Genomic DNA, 22,366 nt, shown 5'->3' with positions numbered 1-22,366 from the left:
GCGCTCAAATTATTCTCCAACAACCAATACATCATGTGACATTTTGACAAAGCTCAACTTCCTGCATTGTTGTTACATCTTTGCGACCCCAGCGTGAACCCCCAAAACTGCAGTAATGATGTCAGTGTAGCCACAATGACACACTGGCACAGTTTGCGCTTACTAAATAAACACTATTGCAACTAGTACGGTTGAAATGTGTGCATACGTGACAAAAAATGTTGGGAAAAATAGAAATTTAATTGTGTGCATCTAACCTCTATATGATTCTGTTGCACACACTCCTTTGATGCCGACTGACTGTCATTTGTTTTGCAGAGCACTGCAGACACACAATAAACCCTCCTCCCCCTTTGCTCCTCTCTTTATTCTGTCCTGTTGTGTTGTTGAGGTGAGGTATGGACACGGCGAGGCGGGAAGTACTCAGGACAGGGGAATCCAAAGCGTTGGGAGAGAGTGTGGTTGGGTGTGGACTTCCGTCAGCCCCTGGGGGAGTTTGAGGGAAGTGGCCGGAGACAAAGCTCCAGAGATGAGAGTGCAGGCAGGGGGCAAAGTGCTCCTGGACACTCCCTTGTAGTCTAGCACAATAACACCCCACCCTGCACACAGGTCCTGTATTTGCAGCAGAAACTCTGTCAGTTAAAGGTCCACAAATCAGACCTGCAAACCTGTGATAGTGACAGATATGGAACCTGCTAATCCCGTCTGATAGTGGACTTATCTGCATGCATTCATTGCAATCTCTTAATTCACTTTCACTCCTGTCTCTCACTGCATAAGAGCTTCTCACACATATCCCTCACCTGGATCTCTCCACTGCAACCATCTTTGTATGGCCTCACCATCTAATCTTTCCCACAGCTTGGCCCACAGCTGTTGTTGTGGATCCAAAACAGTGGTTGCCACACACTTGACGCACAGCTTCTCCATACACTAGATTAGTAAGAAGTGATTAACAGACAGCTGTGGATCTCATCAGCCCTTATTTTCCACACAAACAAATAATTTCACCGTTCTGGAAATCTAACCCACCGCAACCACACACTGGGCTGAGTGGTGTGTCCACCTCTTCCCGTGACTCAGTGGCCGCGCATCCTGCTGCCTCTCCATCAGCTTGGCACCAGCTGACAGTGAGCTCCGAGCCCATGACCACACTTTGGCATCCCAGATTCCCAGCTGACAATTTCTGAGTTCCCATAACACCCGCGCACAGCTGGTAGTGATGATTCCCGGGTGGAAAATGTGAATGTTCACGTCTGAGAGCTTGTTAAATTGTTATGCATAAGTTTTATCATCAGGCCAGGGAAAACGCAAGCTGTAAGCAATCGGTGAGCATGATGCCAGGACTCTTTCAGTGCAACAGTTTAATGATGCACTGACTCATATTGGTCTTTTTGTGATGAGCAATTTGCAAAGAGTGATGAGTAGCCTGTATTCACAGGGCAGGGTGAGGGCAGGAGAGAATAACATGGTCAGCTTTAAAGTTGAGTGGGCAGTGTGGGTGGGTTGAGAGGTCAAGGCAGAATAGAGAACAAGTGCAGAGCGGTGCAAGAGCATGTTTATCTGGCCATGTTATCCCTCTGAAGTACTGAAGGGAGGAGAGCGAGGAGCCCCCTTTGTTCCTCAAGAGCCTGCAGATGGCTGTAATCCCTTCCAAAATGCGCACTGAAAATCAATCAAGACAGGGTGGACATGGTGTATGAGTGTGGAGGCGGGCGACACTTTTCTCAGGGAGGGGGTCCCGCAAAGAAACACAAGTTGGGTCAAACAAGCGTCTTTGGTGCTTTCCCGCCAAAAAAAGTATTGTAAGGAGAGACACAGGGAATGAATTGCGACCCCCTCCAATGAAGGCCCGCTCGCTACCCCTCTGTTTGAACTGAACACAGCTGCCATCTCCTCACCGTATCCCGGGGGCTGACATCGCCGGCAGGGGGTACAACCACAAAAACCTCCAAACACTGACATCATCCTCTAATAAGGCTACTTAGAGACATTCACTGTGGCAGGATGAGGGGAAACAGGCTCATGTAGTAGAAAAGAGATGGATGGATACATGCTAATGTTTAACAGGTAGGTTTATCATGTTAACCATGCATGTTAGCATGCTGACAGTTGTCAATACAGTGCTGCAGGGATGATGATTTTTGTAGGCATATTTGGAAGTTCACACAATGCTCTGGTTCCCTTGACGAAAAGCCAGTGAGGTTTTTTTCCATTGGATCTTGGATTATTGCAGAAAAAAAGCTCTGTGGCAAACAAAAGTTTATGATCCTGACACATTTTGTCAAGCAACATTATCTTCACTAATCAAAGCCACTTTTATTATTTTTGAAGTGTAAATAAAATCACCAGAAGTACAAAGCTAACTTTAGGTTAAAAACAAACTACACCACGGCCATGTGATGCTAACGTCGCCACCAGAAAGAGGCTGTTAGGCCGTGTTTGGCATGCTGTTAGCAGCTGTCTTTTTTAGGATGTGTTAAAGCTACAAAACTCATGAGTCGGGTATTTAATGATGTATTTTATGTTGTAGAACAAAAAGTGAATATAAAAAACTCACAATGACAATTTGTCAATTGAGTACCTGCCGCATTACCTTGAATTTGTGAAGAAAACTTTACTTTTCTTGCATGCCTCAACTTGAATGGAGAATCTAAAATGGGAAACATTCTTCATGAATTGAAGTAAACAGCAAAACTTTACCAAAACATCTATATAGCATGTTCTGAGTGTGCCTGAGCATACATGGGCATATGAGCTCCGCTTATGCAGAGTTCAAATGCACAGACGTGCCCAAGTACGCTACTCTGCTGTGCATGAGACTGTGTGTACTGATGGGTTTTAAATTGTAATGTTTTGGCGAAAATGCATGTGTTTGGGAAGTACTAAGCATACGACTAGATAAATGATGCTTGGATTATAATGCACAAGTTCTGTTACAGTGTGTAAAAGGATGTTTTGATATAGTTTTGCTGTTGTTAAATGCAGACCCCGTTGAATTCAATTCATGAAAACTATTCGCCTATTTTGGATTCTTCGAAAAACTCAATTTGTCCTTACAAAGTCAAGGTAACATGTGGTGAGTCATTTTGCAGGTGAAGTATTCCTTGTGTTAACCACAGAGCTCATTTCAGGCTTCTATCCAAAAACCTGCTCACAAAATTCAATTACTTTGTGACAAGGGAACTGGAAGTGCAAGAATGTGAACTTGTTTCTGGGTCTTAAGACTCATACCTGAACCACTTTATTAGCACTAAACCCAAGGTACTGGAGAGGCTGATAGGAGTGTCATTAGTATTGAAGGTATTTGGTGGTAAAAATTAAATTATTGGACACATACATTTTGGCCTGATAATGGTGCTAGATAAAAATTTAAAGGATCACCAAAGTTATCACAATATGGGGACATGAATGCCCGAAGCAAATGTTATGGCAGTTCATCCAATAGCTGTAGAAACAACAAGTCGTGAACCTTATGGTGGTGCTGGGGAATACCAGTGGATCACCAAGTCAATAGGATTCATCCTCTGGGGACCATTAACATCAGTACAAAATTTAGTTCGTCAAGCGGTGGATAGGTTGACATAGCCATCCCTAGAGCCACGCTGCTAGCATGGGTAAAAATTTAAATATTCCCGAAAAACCTGTTTTTAAATATGAACATGTCCTTAGGGTGCTTTACATTTTCCTACAGTTTATCATGTGCTAAAACCCTCATCTATAAACAGAACTGTTATACTTCCTCATGTGGCTGACGTCAGCCTTCTAGGTTCTAAAACCCAGACAGAGTCTACTCACTAGAAGGAAACATACCTGTATTTGGAAGGGCTCTCCAACCCTGCCAATTAACCACAAGGATTATGCTTTTCTCACAGAACCTGTCTGATTGTCACTACACAAAGAGGAGAAACCTCCCTGGCAGTTCTTCTCTCACTACCTGCCACCCACCTCTGTGTTTCTCCCATCTAATCCTGCAGTACTGCCTCCCCTTGTGCACCCCATTTTTTTGCCTGTTATCTTTCTCCTCAGAGAAGTCCTCTTGGGTTACCTCCCCAGAGACATATTGCACTGTGCCTATTGTTCAAATTGTTTATTCGAAAAGAAGTAGGCTGGAACGAAACTGCCACTCACGGTGGTTTTGTTATGTTACTAGTATCTCATTGCAGTTCTCTCCTGCAAAATGCAGCCTGAGGGTAAGATTTGTCAACAGATACGCCTGGTGCACAGGGCTGTAAGGTCTTTAAAAACATGACGATATTCAACAGTTCTCTTATTATGAAACTTATATGCAGGTGTTTATTTATTAGTATTAAAGGAAGGACACATCATTTGATACAGAAATTGTGTTATATGATTAATTAATAACATGTATATTAAGGTTTGAAGTTCCGTCCCATTTCTCTTGAGCCTGTCTAACTACTACATATATTAATGATTGCCTACATTTCCCAGAATTCATTTGAACAGTCTTTGGAGAAAAGCGGCGATATCATTGCTTAATCGAAGACAGGGAAATGGGCATATGTAATAAATACCCAGCAAGCAAACTAACTTATGAACAATACTGTATACAAAACCTGTTTTAATTTTTTGTTTAAGCTCATTGAAACAATAGTAAACTGCTTGGAAAACTGCACATAAAATATTTTAATATGTCATGTTTTTTTTTTTTTTGTTTGATGATTTGAGAGGACAAAAATTAAAACCGAAACCAAATTTTGTGTGGCCATGCAGGTAATTTTGGTTTAAACATCTAGTGTGTAGAATTGAGTATAATCTAGCAGTGAGGTAGCAAAATGCTAACAGCCCTATCTAGAGTCAGTGTTTTGTTTGTCCGTTCTGGGCTACTGTAGAGAAAAACATTGGGGACTCTGTGGGAGTGTGCCCTCTCCGTATGTAGATATAAAAGACTCATTCTAAGGTAATGAAAACACAATGACTCTTATTTTCAGGTGATGATAAACTAGTGAAAACTGTTTATTATATATCATTTCTGCCCATCAGCTTAAAAAATGGACGTAGCTACCGTGACGTCACTCATTGGTTTGTGGAGTCCCGTTTTGAAGCCTTCAGTTCGGCATCTTGGAGTCGGAGGTGACCATATTTGTGACTACTGGCAGATGGCCTGTCACTCAAGTGGCCCACCCGTAATTATGCGCAACTTTAAGCCTTAATAAAATGTAAACAGATGAGTTATGGCTGTTGTCGTAAATGTTGAAATTAGCTAAAGAGACCAAAACCGTTTTTTGTACCAAACTGTCAACATGTTTATTTAAGCTGTAAAGTGAAGCATTTTAACACGAGTGTCTTTGGGGACTCACCGGCTTCTGGAGCCAGCCTCAAGTGGCCATTCAAAGAACTGCAGTTTTTGGTACATTCATTTTTCATTCATTTTTCAGCCCTGGAGGTTGCTACTTGTTTCTTGCAATAGATACCCCTAAATCCTTCACACTGGACCTTTAAACCTGCAACAACTGATTGTTTGATCACTTGTAAGCATATGGAAACAAGCTGCAAACACAATGACATTCATCAAGTTGATATAGTGAACATGTTAGCAAACAGTTGCCTCTTTACACATGAAGCAGAGATGGAGATTAGCATAAATTTGGAGTTGTACATGTGTCAAATATTCACTCTATTTTGGCTCTGTTTCTGTCAACACTTTCTCCTAAAGGAAATATCTGGCTCTTTAAAGCCCAGTTCAGACCAAAGATTTGTGATGAGACGAAACCGTTTTAGAACGCTGAAGAGTAAAGTTGCAGCGGTGTGAACTGGTTGGTCTGAGCTCGACTCAAGCCGGCTGATGGTGTCACCTTCAACTCAGCTGGACATATTGCAGGCGGATGGTTTTATACGTTAAAGCATGTCACCTGTTTCAGCATCCAATTGGCTTGTCGTGAAGTCCACTGGTAAAGTCAAAATGGCCGCCGGTCCGACCAGTGTCGGACGGTAGGTCGCTGCTGCTGTTTCATCACTACTACAAATGCAGCTGTAGCCAGTATCTCACTATCACTATCCTCATTCATATTTTAAAAAGCTACAAATTATATTTAGCTACAAAATAAGCCTGAAAAGCTGGAGATCAGGACGGAAGTACTGAGAGTTGTTGCATAGAGATGATACACCATCCCATCGAGTTGCATTGGTGTGAACCAGCAGGTTTTTAGAATGTTGCAGAACGACGCATTGCAAGTAGTTGCCTGTTTCAACTCCTCTAGTTGCAAATCTTTGGTCTGAACTGGGCTGCTAAATGCTCCCCGAGTTCACCAGCTAGTTGCAAACTTTGTCTATCTGTAGAAGTCCCAGAAATAATAATAATCAACAAACTTTTACAGTCACTATATTCTTGTGAAATGTCATTTAAATTAAAAAAAAAAAAACAAAGACAAATCACCATTCATTGCATTAGATATTGCCACAAATTTTGGCATGAAACTAAAACTGTTCATGCCTGGATAGCACGAGAGGTAAAGGGGAAAAGCGTGAACTGACCCTTTAACGGAGTGAGAATGTTTTAGGATGGTTTTTCCTTTTAACATTCATGAAATGACACTTTTAAGCTACATACTTTTCACATGGTGCAATTGTGACTAAGCAATGCTAAGTGGCCGCTAAAAGCACTTTTCATGTTGGATCGACTGAAAAGAAAAAGAAACAGAGAAACTTGTGAAGCCATTTATGCAGCAGACGTGCTGACAGTCAGGCGGCATGTTTATATTCCAACAAAGTGCACTCACACACTGTGCATCAGCCCAGCCGCTGTGGCCCGTCTGATGTGTCAGAAGCTCCCGAGCCTTCCTCTCCCTTCGCTCTACGCTCATTCCAGGGGAACATGTGCGCTGGAATTCTCCCCCAATTAAGACAGGGATTAGCCAGGTCCGCTGTGGGAACTGGCTGAGTGTGGGAAAACAGAGGGTCTGTCCCTCTCTCCTTCCCTCACCGACACTCAGCCTCATTCTCACTCGCTCTTGTTCATCAAGCTGCCTCCCTCCCCTGTCTTTCTCACCCTTACTGTAACTCTTCCTCCTCCCTTTTCTCACCCTATATTCTGTCTTTCCTCAACACTCTCTCTTTATACCTTTCAATTTGTCTCTCTGCAGCTCACTCTGTTTAAGCCCCACTTCCAAAAATCCATTTTCTGTTGTCCCCCCTCTCATCTTTATAATTATGCACACTGATCCCCTTTATTTTTTCTTCTTTTCATTCTTTTTTTCCTCCTCTTTCTCAGCCACCCAGAATCTCCATAGCTTTCAGTCCTGATTCTTCAAGGTTTTCTGAAGTGCACGGTTCTTCTGTGCTCCCCTCTCCTGCCCCTTCCCTCCTCCCTCTTAATGCCTCTCTAGCCTTCATACTGAAAGCTTGTCTGGGGGGAAGGCTGGGGACTCTTAGCATGAATAGTCTGAGACTGTCAGACTGAGAGAGGGGGTCGAAAAGACAGCTCATCAGAAAAGAAAAGACAGGTGCCTCAGAAACAGTAACACTGCAGTGGCATTTTTGCATCAGCTACTTAATATCCATCTATTGTTGGTACATTATCTGCAACAACCTAAACATCAATCCGAACTCATATTGGTGCCATGGGAGAATTCAAGAAATTACCCATAAAACTAAATTAGCATTAGCTACACATCCATGGGAACATCCTGGTTAAGGTTCGTCCTCACTTTTCCATTGTCACTACATTTCTTTCTCATGATCTGGCAATACTCTCGCTATCACACCGGATTCCTCTCCCACTGCCTCCACATTCCTCGTACTCATTGTCACCTTTTCTTCCTCGTTCCCACTCTGCCTCTACTTTCCTTGCATTCCCATAAATCCTCTCCCTGTGCACTCTTCCACACAAGGCTTGTCCGTTCCAATTATGGCAGGGCCGTCCAGCCCCCCGGCTCACACACACTCTGCACACACAGCCCGCTCTCATTAAGCCTGTATCAATTAGGCATTAACCTCCTAAAACAAAGGGCCTCTTGACGAGCGGCCCATTGCGGGCCATGTGAGGTACTTCCTCTGCATCGCTCCACCCTGCTTCCCATCCTCAGAACGACACATTCATGCAACCTCTTTCCCACTGTGCTGCTCTCAAAACAAAATCTGGGCCCAAGGCATCATCGACAAAAAAGAAGAGAGTAGAGAAAGTGAATGAGCATCACACATTTACTCACAGTTGTAATGTTGTGAGGTCAGGGTCTTCACGTGAACCAGAATGCTAAAAACCAGTCACATTTTTTTAGGAATCTAACTCAACGTTCGGCCAATAACAAAAGTATTATAGTGTTAGTAGTTTGTAAGATTGCTAAAACTTGTAATATCATGCAACATTTTCCTTCACAGTTCAGCAATCCTGACAATAGAGGGTTTTTTACTTAAAGCCCCTACAAGGAACTTTCATTTTGAGTTGATTTTGGCGACCCTGTGGACAAAAATGGTAGTGTTTTGCCGGAATGAAGCCTACATTTCCCATGAGCTCTAGCATGTATTGTCATAAAGGCGCTTACCTGGCTCGTGCATGTGTTTGTTTTGGGGATGAATGAAACAACAAGACGGGAAAACTTTGGCCCCGCTCCTGTCAGGGATCCCAGCTCACCTCTGCCGCACCCCAGCTCCACCTCTCCAGTGTAAGCGCCACTGCCGCCAGGGTAAACACACCAGTTGGCTGGTAAGGCTGAAGGCCTGTTTGGCGAGCACTTCCACGGCTTCTTGGACTGAGTATGGAGCAGTGCCTCGCCTCTTTACTTCTCAGCACTCGCTGGACCCTGTCGACGCCTGGCTGGTACCTGTCGTCGGCCCGGATGAGGTGTTCCAGCCCTGCGGCCCCTGCTCTCCTCATCCCCGCTGGTGCGGGGTGAATCTGCGTAACCTGCGGCCTCTGTGTGTGGCTCCCCGGACAGCTAACGCCGTGGACCCGCCGGCTCCTGCCAGGATTGGGCTGGTAAATGCTAGATCGCTAGCGAACAAAATGTTTATCCTGAAGGATTTCCTGACTTCGCGAGGATTGGATTTTCTCTGTGACTGAGACGTGGCTGACTGTTGGTGAGTCTAGTGCTTTCACAGAACTTTTACCCGATGATTGCTGCTATTTTAACTCCCCGCGGACGTCGGGTCGAGGAGGAGGAATAGCGACTGTTTATAAGAGTCACTATAAATGTAAGCAGCTAGGTAAGATGACGTGTGCTGTCTGAGTGCCGTAAATTGTTTCGTCCTGGAAGTGACCTGGGGCGGACCCGGAGACAGTTTCCTAAAGGTATGGATATACACTATATAGAAATAGCTTATCTTCACACCGATGGTCTCATTTGCTGTCGTAGGTCATGCGCAGACATCAACAGAAACGAGAGACTTTTGTATATCCAGTTTAAAGTTTCTTGTAGCGGCTTTAATACGTTTTTTTGATATTATTGTAAGTTTTTAGTCTAGGTTCAGGCAAATACTGAAGTTCAATGATGTTAACATTGTCAACAACCAATAGCTGCGCTCTGTCCAGCAGCAAATAGGAAGAAGCAAACCAGACAGTACACATGGAGACTTCAGAGAGTCACAAGAGTGTGAAGAAGTCTCGGTCTCTTGAGTTGTTTAGTTTAGTTTAATTTAGTTTATTAAGGATCCCCATTAGCTGGTACTGTAGTAACTAACTAGTCTTCCTGGGGTCCACAAAAAACGTTGTGAAAAAGGAGTGAAAACTTGTGGAGTTGTGAAGTGAGTGAGTCCAAATATTTAATTTGGCATGTATCTGATCCACAATCGGCACTTGTTCTTTTGAGATAACTTAATTTTCTAACACTCTGCCTCTCATTGCCACAGGTGTCCTTCCACTGAAATAGCGCAGCTAATTAAAGGAGGCTGGTAGCTAGTTGAGATGACAAAATCCAAAATGTAAAGTAGCAATGCAAATACAGTTTATGGATTGCCACTCTGACAGTCGACTAATGATGCATTTATCTTGTGTTAAAGTTAGGTGTTTTTGCAGAGACATAAGGAATTTTTAATGTGTCATATTTCTTAAAGGTAAGTAGCTACCTAGCTACAAGCTACTACTCCTAGCTAGCTGCATATAGTTATAGAAAGTCATAGAAACAAAACCCACATGCAGCGTGTCATTATAAAAAGCACATGGAGCACTTTTTAATGAAGCGCTGACACGAAGCGCTCCCCAGCACCTGCCACTGTTTTTCTTCTGAAGGTAAATGCTGTGCGGACACAGGCCCGTCAGACTTTTGTCTTTTCACAGTCTTCTATGGTAAGCATAAGTCTCAAGTCACAAGTCAAGCTCCTAGTCAAGACAGTAAAGTCCCAAGTCAAGTCCAAAGTCCTTAACTTTAAGTTTTGAGTCCTAGCAAATCATAATGCACTCTTCACCAAATATGTTGCCATTTTAACAACAGCATAATAATATGTTGGATTTACAAAACTCACAAAAGCTTCACGAAATTTGTACTTTTTAAAACACATTTGTTGAAAAGTTACTCGGCTGTTAAAGTAACGTTAGCTAAGCATTAGCTTTCTATGTTAGCATTAGCCAAGACGTGCCATCACTACTACAACTTTTAAGCTCGAGCAAAGTTTGAAGTTGTTGCGTCTCCCTCTGTAATTTTCGACCTGCACGTTTTGCATATTGCAGTTTGTTTTTTGTTGACCACCACATTTTTTTTTACATGAACGACATTATCTTTGCTGTCATTTTTTCCAAATGGTGCTCTAACATAACGTTGCCTCTTCATGGTTCTCACCTGCAACTTGACTGGATGCTGTCGGATTAGTTCAAACAAAGTGAATATGAGGAATGAAATGATATGATTTGAGACACACATTTTAAGTAACTGGGGAAGGTATCAGGTATTTTCAAGTCAAAAGACTCAATTCCAATTGAGGCCACGAGTCACTGGTGTTTAAGTCCAAGTCGAGTTGCAAGTCTGTTTGACTGTTTTACAAAGTGGAGTTTGAAGCCACCAAATTCTGAAGTATAAGTCATGTGACTCAAGTCCACACCTCTGCTGTTACTGGACTGTGTTATTAGAAAAGCATAACACTGTATTGTGTAGGTTATAGTTTTAAAATCCCATATGAATAATTTAAAACGTTTGAGTTTTAAAAAGTCACAGCCACGTATTTTATTTCACATTATATAAAAGGATCACATATTTTTGTTACAGACCAAAAGGACAGAAAAAACAATTACAACTACAGGTTTTGCTGAGTCCTTTTATGTGCCAGTATAGAATGAAATAAAACTGATGGTGCACATTGTTGTACATGAGCCCTTTACAGCAGAGGCAACACCTGCACACAATCACAGAATGCAAAGCAATAGTCATTACATAAATGCTGTCTTTGTGAAGCTTATAATGCTTAGCTTTGATGAGACAGTCAGAAAGGAGTCAGTGTCACTTGAAGGTAATTTATAAAGAAGTTAGTTATTTCAGATAGAGACTCCTGCTTAATGAGGAAATAACAAAACAGACCAGATCAAATGAAAGATAAAGGGACACTTCAGATGCTTACAGTAACAATCTGAGCCGCTCTGTGCCAAAAATAACCACTTTTAATGGACACAGTGACGATTGCCCTGTGAGTGCCCAGTAATTGCCCTATGTGCCTTCACCGCCGCTTGTTTTAGCGGCTGCCGGCTGTTGCAGGCTCTCTCACTACTGGAACAGTTTAAAAAATTGTTGTTCACATCAGTGTCTTTGATCAATTTACACGCGGAAATAGGGTCCAGGTTGAAAAATGCTGAAGTTATCCTTTAAAAGGGCACTATACTGAAGGGTAACATTTTGTGATCATGTGCTTTCCTCCAGATAGCCTTTAAGTAAATTGATACAAAGTTCAGATTAATTGGTTGGATTGAACAGACGTATAAAGCACAAACAGCTTCTTACACAGATTACATGATGCTGTTGCTGCTGGTTTTCATATCATGTGAGTGAAACTGCTATAAGATAATTGGTGCTAACGGTTTCTATTGCTCCTTCTGAGCTGACATTTACATTTGAACAAGTTATATCTTATCACTCAATTACTGCATCACAGAAGATTAATCGTAGGTAGATTTTGGGGTTTGGGTGATAAATGCCACTGGATTTATCTACATTTTGGTTGACAAAAGTGAAGAGCTCACTGTCATTATTAAGTCTTTTTTAATTAAGTAGATTTCAAACCAATCTCAGAAGCCATCAGATATCGATCTGACAATGATTTAGACCCTGGGAGCAACGGCCAAGATGTCAGGGGTTCCAGCATATAGTGCAGTACATTGCAGATAAAAATAAAAGCTGATACAAAGGTAAATTGTCCTTGGACGATAGCTGATGGATTCTGAGATTGCATTTCGGCTGAGGCATTCTACCTCATTTGCTCTCTACACGGACTGTTAACTTGCATACAACCAGAGCCTGCTCAAATGTGATTGGTCAATACTAAACAGGACTACAAACACAAACCACAACACGTCCGATACCAAACACTTTTCCCATTGCCTACAGATTCTGTATATATACACACAGATATCTGTTTATAGGAACCATGTCACAATCTCGTGGTTGTTTCACTGAACCCAGTCGCTGCATGGCTGAGCACAGATGGTTCATATTATAATAAAAGCAGATGATATTACCAACCACTCCTTTTTTAGGGGACTTTTTTTTTATACCATTTAAACAATATCTCTGTCATATTTCAACATTTCAACATGGTTGCAAAGCCATTATTAAAACTGAAGTTGTTTTTGATGGTGACATTTTTAGACCAGCTGAATCTATCTGCTATTATGATGAGTATTTACATCATAATAGTGACCACATACAGTGCTTGGTAAAAAGTTGTTCACAGTCCAAGAAGTGGTCGTTTTCCAAAATGCCTCAAGTTGGGAGGAAAGCTTGGCACTCCGCCTCAGGGGCCAGCTGTGGTGCACCAGACTTCAACTCCACTCTGAGCATTTGGAGTTTTACAATTTCTACTACTTATCTACTCTTCTTGTTTTTTGTTTACCCTGAGCACACATATTTGTACAATCTGTAGAAGCCTTTGCGGGTACATCGTCTTTCTGTCAATGAACAGAACCTGGTTTTGATTTTCCCACAGATCTGCCGGTGAGAGGAGTGGTCCCCAGCACCCAGCGCTTTGGCACAGTGACTATGTTGGCACAGGCCCAAGCTGAACACCCCCCACCCCCTTTCCCAGGGCCCTGGGAGTGTAATACATTACTAACAAAATCCCACTTCCCATTCCTCTCAAACTTTCACACCCCTGCTCCCTCCCTCCCACGGCTGGCATGCCCCCTGAAAAGGGGTTCGGGGTGACATACGTATGACTCCTTCCATCTCTGCTACTTTTCCCGTCATTCCCCCAAGTGTTTTAGCTTCAACATTTCATCTTTTTTCAACGTAAGACTCAACATAAATCTTTAAACTAAACTTTTATAGTAGTTTTAAAGTACGTTTTAGAAATTTTTTTAAAGGTATGCCAGCTATGGCACTGTGGCAGAAACCCAGCTACCAAAACACACCAGAAAAAAATGCAGACCCTTTCACTGTTAAAGGGATTTAAAGGGAATAGATGCCTATTCACTCCAACACCGAGGTTATAAATATGAACCCTCATTCTGGAAAAAGCCTGGCTTGTTTGCACCGCGGTTCTCAGCACGGCATTGAGGGGAAAGTATTCACGGGCGTGTATGTGTCTGGGTAACATGTAATGACATTATTCTCACCAGGGTGACCCCTCATTGTCACCGCGCTTTCTTCTCCCGGGCTCGTGAAATTGACATAAGCTTTACAAACATTCCAGGCATTTTTTTCTCAAGGCAGGGATCTCTTTGGGGCCTTTCATAGTGAAAACCACCAGCATGAGCAGCACCACCTAGTGATGATGTAAGTACACACACTGCATGTGTCCTCCAGCCAAAACAAGGTATTGAGTCAGATTTATAATTAGTGTCCACTTAAAAAGGAATGCTTTTTAAGTGGACACTAAGGATGCTTTAAGTTGAATAAAACCAGCTTACAATTACTGGTGTGTGTGTGTGTATGATTTCAATCTAATAAATGTTTCAAACTATTTAATATACATGAGGCTTACCTTAAAGACTATGCAGTTTTAAATTACCTTGCAATATATGACTGGGCTTCCAATTTTGGGGCCACTTTTCTCAATGGAGCGATGAATTAGCACTTTGGGAACGCCCAGCCTGCTGTATCCCGTGCAGTCTGCAGAGATGTGAGATCTCCTCTTTATATCTGCAGGTAGAGAAAAGGCTATCTGTAACAGTCTTCTATTATATGACTTACACATCTAGTGACTTCCTGACCTGCCCAGGTGGTTGTCAATATAGTCCTGCAACTCTGACACCTGGGCCTCTGCAACTGTTGCTCTGGTGATGAGAAGGGCGCGCTCCTTCTCAAAGCCCACCTGTTTGAGAAAAGGAAATGAGGTGAGTGAGGTTATAAAAGTTGTTTTGCGTGAGGGATTTAATTCGACAATCCAATTTTTAAAGGCTGAGAGTTTTGTTTACCAGTGTAGCCTCTGTCATCTCCCTCAGCTGTTTCCTTATGTCCGTCCAGGATTCCTCGCATGCCGGCCTGATAATGTTACATTTTTCATAACTTTTATGACACAATCCACAGCTGACCACATTCGTCATTTGGTAAAATGCAAAAATGACACTCACTCCTGATGGCTTAAATTCTGATCGGGCATTTTGAGGCCAGCCACCTGGAACAGTTAAGTCAGGGTGAAGGACATAAACACATAAATGTATGTAAAACAATAAGGAAATCTAAATTAGGAGATGGAGTGTGTGACATAAGCTGAATCTGAGCCAAATTATTTTGCTCCTAAAAAGTAGTCAGGTATTCTCTAATTATGGTTATGTCTTGTTTGTTTAATCTGTGCACAAACAGAAATGTAAAAACACCAACGTCTGGTTTTATAGGATGTCACATGCTTGAATATTTCTTGGCTGGCTGCAGTGACATCATGGAGTCCCTGCTAGTTGAAAGTTGCTGCTCCACTAAGCAAATTAGCATATTTCCAAAATAGGCTAACGCTTTCTTTAAAAGCAGGTCTAAAATAAACATTAACTGCTGACACTGCTTTGACAGTCACCATTAAAAACCGCCCAGTAAAGATTTAATAGCCACCCATCCATCAGTGCTTCTACATGATCTGCGTCAGTAAAGCCTTTTTGACGCCATAGGACAAACTTTAAAGTCTTTTTTTTCAGTTAGCAGCTCACAAAACAAATAAGGGAAGTATGAACACAAAGACAAATCCCCACAGACCAAATACAAGCAATCGCCAGACAAAACAAAAGCTTAAAAGAAGCCATTTTTGTTTTGCGTTACCTGCTCCCGGGCCGCCTGCAGCTGACCCTCCAGCCTCGCTTTGTCCTGGCGAAGGTGGTGGAGCTCCTTCTCAGTTTCATCTCTGAGCTCAGTGGGCTCCAAACTGAAGTGGCCTTCTGGGGGTCCAGGGTTAAGACTACTGTCTGGTTCGGCCAAGATCTGCTCCCTCTGAACCCTAAATATCACAGTGTAACAGTGTTTTATCCTACTAGATATTTGTGTGAAATGATCTTATCAGTAGTGTATGAATTCTTGAGTTATAGCCAAAAATGTGTTTTGTGATTTCACAGTGACCTTTGACCACTAAAATCTTATCAGTTCATTCTTGAGTCTAAGTGGACGTCTGTGCCAAATTTGAGGAAAAACCCTGAAGGTGTTCATGTGATTGGAACAAACAGACAACAGGAAAACATTAATCAAATTTCTAATCTTTGTTTCTAATTGCCAAAAATCTTTACCTCTTCAGGCCTCATCTAAGAAAGGAAAATCACTAACATGATGTGCAACTTGTTATGAAGGGTCACAAATCAACATGGTTTTGTTTTAAACATACAGCCAGCAGATCGAGCACAAAAAACTGTCCAGAAATACTACAAGGGATGATGAAACAGCCTCTGCAAAAGAGTGTACTCATGACTAAAGTAAATTTCTTAAGTTTGAATAATTTCTTCAAATAGAACAGTTCATTTTTAGGATTTGAACACTGTGATATTTCGAGGGAAAACTAAAACATCAGATGTCAGGGTGTCAGTGTTGATTTTGATCAATGAAAAGAGGTTGAAGATGAAGCAAGTGTGTGAAACTTCGCAAAGTAGAGGTAAGGCAAGCTGTTTTTCAAACAAGCAACATGTCACTTAGCCTGTTCACTGATGCACAGAGCAGGTTAGGACATCTTCACTGGGAAAAAATGAAACAATCTTATGTTTGCTCATTTACATTATGTCAAGTTAGGAGGAGGTGTTAAGGGGTCATACGCAAAAGAGGTTGGAAACCACTGGTGTAGCAAGGTTTAGCAGCATGTTTATGGTATAGGTATAACCAGGCTAGACGTTAGGAAATACAAGCAGGGGGACAACATTTTCAAAAGTGGGCCCCTCATCCACACCCAACAGGCAACAGGGAAGGGGGGGCAAATAAGATTTAGAGAAAAGGAAAATCAAACATTTACATAGGAAATTACTACAAAGTATTAAATCATAAGATCAAATCAGGAGTGAACGAATATTTTTGTTTTCTTAATTTTTTCATTGAATCTTGAGGCAACTTTAATCAAATATTGGTTGAATTGTATGCAGAACTCAAATAGTGGAAACAGTACATGGCTGTCAACTGTCAGTTTTCCAGTAACACCCAATTATGCAATTTCAAGACTGTTCAGGGACCCTAATGTGCAGAAATATTTAAATACACCGTGTTTTAAAAATGGGAATAATCCTTTTTCCCCTCAACAAAATTTAGCGTAACTTTGGAGCATTATTTGACCCCCTTTCCAACAAAATAGCATAACAAGATTACCAATGGATGCCTTAGGTCCCGTGGCTTAATATGATACCTGTGTCTTTATTGCAGCTTTAAAACTGAGCATAATACAGCAGTTTGTCTCTGCTCCTTTCATCATCTTCTTGTTCTCTCTGTGCTTTGACTTTTTTTTAGGAGCTCCTGATTTTTGGTGGGGCATTCTGACTCAGCTAATCGGGCAGAGGGCATGGGTATAAACGCTGAAACACAGGACTTAAAAAGACACATATCCATGTCTTAAATAAGACTAAGCACACAGGAACTCCCACCTGTATGCAATAAGGAGAGCATGATGGGTCTTGGTGACCTTCTGAAGTCTCTTCTTATACGAGCGAGCAGCAGAGGCGAGCTGTTCCTCCCTGACCCTGTGGGATGAGCGTACATCCTGGAGCATGCTGTCCACATGTGCCCTCATCTTGGAGGTGTCTGAGGGGCTTTTACTTTCTCCAAGTCCATCAATGTATTCCTGAATGAAAGACACACAGATGGATGTTGTGTTAGAGACATTGTCCCACATTTGTTTGTAGACATGCCTGTGTAGGCACTGCAACTCACAGCTAAGTCTTGTAAATAGTACACAAGCCTTGCACGGTACTCCTCGTTCAGCTCTTTGACTTGAAGCTGCAGCTTTGAGTTCTCTTCTTCAACCTCCTTCACTTGGCTCTGGGAGCACATCAAGGCCTGGGACAGAAATGAGGCATAAACATGATTTGACACATTTCCACCAAGTAAACATTAATGCAGATGTTGGGGGAAAGTTACTGTAAATCAGTAGTCATGCTCACCGCACTCCGCTCAGATAGCTCCTGCTGGCTATTGCGGATCGCCCTCTTGTTCTCCTGCTGCTCTTTCCCCATCGCCACCCTGCTGACCAAACACAGGCTCCACATCAGCCACATCAGAGCGACATTGCAAAGAGACCACATCACACACACACACCAAAGAAAGCCACGGCGTAGAACAAAAAATCAAAGCGGCGACCACAGAGCAGATGCCAGTGGGATGAACTCTGGGGACGTGCATCCTGAGATGGGTTTGGCCGTTTGATGACTGGAAATGGAAAGATAATGACGTTTCATCTTAATTAAGCTTGTGCACGAGTAAATGACAAACATTTACTGGCCCTCACACTCTCTGCTCCAGTTTCCTCTGCTGCTCCTCGTAGCTGTTCTTCATTTTCTCCAGCATGGCTTTGATCTCATCTTGGTTTCCAAGTAGCTATGTGAGAGCATATGAACGAAAATGAATAGACAAAGGAGGAAGCTGGTTTTACTGATGCCCGTAAAACATACGTGTTGGCCACTGATCCCAAGAGTAAATGTTTTGTATAAAAATACTTACAGTTTTTTCCATAGCTTTTTGCTCCTTGTCCAAAGCTGCCAGATCCTCAACCTGTCAATGCAATGATGTTATAAAATTGAAATAAATATTTGACTTACACCATGGCAAGCAAAGAGTGACGTTTTTTGAAGTCAAAAAGGAAAGCATTCATAAATGTGACATTTAAAACAGTCAATTTCTTGCACAACCAAGGTTTTGCCTGTGAGTATAAAATGGAAAATGATGTGGGAAACAGTAGAGTTGTATACCCAAAGGTACCGTTCCAGTGGTTGCCTGAACTGTTTGAGAGATGTGAGACACATGATCCTCACTAGAAATATTTATTTTTTTCATTTTTTTACATGGACAAGCACATGTTCTGCTTATGTTGGAGCTGAGTAACATTTTTTTTGGATAGCAAAAATTGGACTAACACGATCTATGTTTGGTTTTTCAACAAAACTGAGTGGTTTCAGTAATGACAAATTCTATTTTGGTGTGGGCAACTAAAACAGAGGCCCCAAAGTTCCAGGAACTTTAAACTAGGGAACATGCCAATTCCAATTTGCATCTAAAGAGCGGTGAAGAATACCTGTCTCACCTTGACTCTGTTGTGTGACATGCGGCTGATCAAGGCCCGCACCCTGTCCAGCTCACTGTGCAGGCCCTGGGTGGTAGTCTTCACACTCTGCTGCTGCTCCTCCACCTGCCTGCGGAGGGCGTCCTGGGCCTGAGCCAGTGCCAGCAGCTCAGCACTCAGCTCCTCACTCTGAACTAGTTCTTCATCCCGGGCCTTAGCCAGAGCACGGTAGTTCTTCTTCAGCGTGGTGTACTCCTCTGTCAGGTCTTGGCCGCTTTTTTCTCCCACTTTCAGACGAGCCTCAGCCGACTGGAGTTCTCTGAATAAAGTGTCTCGCTTCATTTCAAGCTCTGTTATTTCACCAGCTTGGTCCAATATCTAACAAGAGGGAATACAGTGTGGCACAGACAGCCTCGGTGAATCAGGATCACATTGAATATAGCCTTCATTTGTAGTGCTACAAACAACACATTTTACCCATGGCTTCATCAGGTTTGCTACATTTTACATACCTTACCAACTCATCGCTTCAAGCACACCCTCACCTTGTTTTTCAGCTCAAACGTCTCTTCTTCAAACTGCTCTCTCATTTTGTTTGCCTGAATTTTCTCCTCCACAAGCTCCTTAGATATCTGAAAGATGAGAGGGGAACCAGGGATAGATTCCTGAACAGGCCTAGTGAGGACAGGCCCAGGGACCCAAAGTGCCAGAGCCCCCCCTAGCCTTCACCTGCAAAATGTCACTTGAAGAGAAGCATACCAACCAGGACGAGACTCATAATGACCACAAAGCGATGCAAAGGAACTGCAAAGAAACACAAAACTACAAAAAACAGACAAAGCAAGCACAAAGAGACCAAAAACAACAACAAAAAAGACACAAAATTACCTCAAACAGACACAAAATAAGTATAAATAGGGGCAAAACAACCACAAAGAGACCCAAAACAACCAAAAAAAGACATAAAATGACCCCAAAGAGACACAAAATAACTACACAAAGGAGTAAAACAACCATAAAGAGACCCAAAACAACCCAAAAATACACAAAATGACCTCAAAGAGACACAAAATAACTTTAAAAAGGGTAAAACAACCACAAAAAGACCCAAAACAACCATAAAATGACTGCAAAGAGACACAAAATAACTACACAAAGGAGTAAAACAACCATAAAGAGACCCAAAACAACCCAAAAATACACAAAATTACCTCAAAGAAACACAAAATAACTATAAAAAGGGTTAAACAACCATAAAGAGACCCAAAACAACCAAAAAAAGACACAAAATTACCTCAAAGAGACACGAAATAACTATAAAAGGGGCAAAACAACCTCTGAGAGACCCAAAGCAACCAAAAAGACACAAAATTACCTCAAAGAGACACAAAATAACTATAAACAGGGGTAAAACTACCACAAAGAGACCCCAAACAACCAAAAAAGACACAAAATTACCCCCAAAGAGATACAAAATAACTACAAAAAGGGGCAAAACAACCACTAAGAGACACAAAATGAACTCAAAGAGATAAGGCAAGGCGAGGCGAGGCGAGGTGAGGCGAGGTAAGGTAAGGTAAGGTAAGGTAAGATAAGATAAGATAAGACAAGATAAACTTTATTGTCCCACAGAATATTTGTCTTGGGCAAAAAAGTGCTACACACTACTGCATAACATTTGAAACAGTTCCTTACCACAGGACAAACCAGATATAATGGACAGCATGTTATCACATGAAATGGAACAAAAAATAAGGCTAAATACTGCACATACCCCATATTAAACAAAGCAAACTACAAGACAATAATACTACGAAATGCCTAAAAACATGTGATCGTGAGTTGTGCAAACTTAAGCACCCAAGCCTACCACTAAATTAAATCAACCTGCTGCTAAGCTCAGCAAGACGTTTCTATTATGTGGGATTAAGTAGTTGTTTGTGCAGTAATGCAATAGATATTGGGAGGAGGGAAAACATAAAACAATTACTTTTGCATCTGCTGGTTCTCTAACATGTTCCCGACAGAAATAATTGTATTCAGTATGAAGAATGTGTGTCAGATCATTTAGACTCCTGTGTGCATGTCTTAGCGCAACAAAAAAGAGGCAAACTCTGTGTTTCTTGCTCCTATGCAGAGGAGATGATGGGGCTTAGCATAGCTGCACCCAGGGGCCTCATAATCTGTTCATGCCAGGAACACACATTCTTCTGGTTTCATACAGAACATACATTAAATTCCTTTTCATTTAATCCCTGCTCAACACAGCTGATGAACTCTACCTTCAGTTTGTCCTCTTCACTCTGGACCAGCCTGCAGGACAGGTCTGTGTTGGAGCTGGCCAGGTGGCCCAGTCTGCTCTCCAGGTAGCTCACTTTGGTGAGGAGGCGGTCATTTTTGTCACGCAGCTGCAACTAAAGTGAGGTGAACAGAAACGGTTGGTACAATGAGGAGATAAAGGCACAATATTCACTTTCCATGTTGGCTGTATTGTAGCTACACCTCATGGACAGTTATGCTAACTACCTGAGTGCTCACTTCCCCCAGTAAGCTAGCATACCTCAGAGACCAACTGACGTTACCTAGCTAAAAATGGCCTTGTATAAGAGTATAACCCCGCATATGAAGACTGACAAGTGTATTTTACTTACATTTTCTTCTGTCAGAGCTTGAAGTCGCTCCTGAAGTTCATTTGAAGTTACCTGTGTGTCCATCTTTATCCACTGTCAGCAGCAGCTCACTGTATCCATCAACAATAAGTTGCCATGGCTCGACAACAGAGACAAAACCTGCTGTAGACAACGGTTATTTTTAGCTTACTCCATTTTATATCGAAGATTAACAAGCTACCACTTTTTTGCAGATACAAATGATACTGTAGATATTCAGAAATAAGTAAATTTAACGGTGTATTTGACTTTAACCAACCGTTGAGGATTAAAGCGTTACTTCCTTTGTATTACATAAATAGGCTGTATGGAAACCACATACGCTTACATTAAAGGGATAGTTCAGATTTTTTTTTAAAGTGGGGTTGTATTGGTTACTTATCCATAGTTAGTGTATTACAAACAGTACATGTCAGTCAGCACATCCCCATTTGGGAGAAACTGACTGGAGTCTGGCAAAGAAGCTAAGCAATGTATTGCTGTGGATGGGCTCCGCAACAAAACATATATTAGCCACCTAAAAAAGTCCCGCCTAAAAATATCAATATCAGTTTAAGTGCAGGCTATATTGAGAATATTTTCACCACTTTGTGTTTTTATCAGACAACCTGTTTCCTCAGAGAAGCCGTTAACAGCTCCTAGCTATGCTCTCGTCAAAGCCACCACACGCCATTGACAAAAACAGTCATTTTAGCTCACTGAACACAGGAGTTTCTAGTCTACTGCTGCCTCAATCAGTTAGTTAATTTGTGTTATTGTGTAACTTTGGTGAATCCTAGCTTACCCTTTTATATGCCAAAGTCACACAATAACACAAAAAGAATAACTGTTTGAGGCAGTAGACCAGCAGCTCCTGTGTTCAACATTGTTAAATCATTGTTTTTCTCAATGGAGTCTGGCTGGTTCACTTTCCCATTAGAAAATCACTGTCTGAAAGC

At 41.9% G+C, this 22,366-nt stretch overlaps 1 protein-coding gene across 2 annotated transcripts in view; it reads right to left on the bottom strand.

Annotated features, from left to right (window-relative positions):
• ccdc78 (coiled-coil domain containing 78) overlaps nt 1-21,590 on the bottom strand; it is a 51,356-nt gene extending 29,766 nt beyond the window's left edge. Inside the window, exons 1-15 of one of the 2 annotated variants that reach the window (XM_078163637.1) lie at nt 21,411-21,590; nt 21,042-21,173; nt 19,305-19,391; nt 18,781-19,137; nt 18,201-18,251; nt 17,989-18,077; nt 17,645-17,723; nt 17,415-17,540; nt 17,129-17,325; nt 15,342-15,516; nt 14,666-14,709; nt 14,510-14,576; nt 14,306-14,406; nt 14,104-14,234; nt 11,175-11,280 (exon numbers count right to left, since the gene is read on the bottom strand). In XM_078163637.1, coding sequence (XP_078019763.1) covers nt 14,147-14,234; nt 14,306-14,406; nt 14,510-14,576; nt 14,666-14,709; nt 15,342-15,516; nt 17,129-17,325; nt 17,415-17,540; nt 17,645-17,723; nt 17,989-18,077; nt 18,201-18,251; nt 18,781-19,137; nt 19,305-19,391; nt 21,042-21,173; nt 21,411-21,473 — 1,656 coding nt within the window. In that variant the 5' untranslated portion in view covers nt 21,474-21,590 and the 3' untranslated portion in view covers nt 11,175-11,280; nt 14,104-14,146. Of the gene's footprint in view, nt 1-11,174; nt 11,281-14,103; nt 14,235-14,305; nt 14,407-14,509; nt 14,577-14,665; nt 14,710-15,341; nt 15,517-17,128; nt 17,326-17,414; nt 17,541-17,644; nt 17,724-17,988; nt 18,078-18,200; nt 18,252-18,780; nt 19,138-19,304; nt 19,392-21,041; nt 21,174-21,410 lie in introns of those variants that run through there. The other variant, XM_033612294.2, reaches the window with a different exon arrangement.
• Between the last annotated feature and the right edge of the window lie 776 nt (nt 21,591-22,366).

Source organism: Epinephelus lanceolatus, chromosome 21 (assembly GCF_041903045.1).
Source record: "Epinephelus lanceolatus isolate andai-2023 chromosome 21, ASM4190304v1, whole genome shotgun sequence".
NCBI lineage: Eukaryota > Metazoa > Chordata > Actinopteri > Perciformes > Serranidae > Epinephelus > Epinephelus lanceolatus.
Note: the sequence above shows the minus strand (reverse complement) of the source record. Positions and strands in the feature narration are given on the sequence as shown.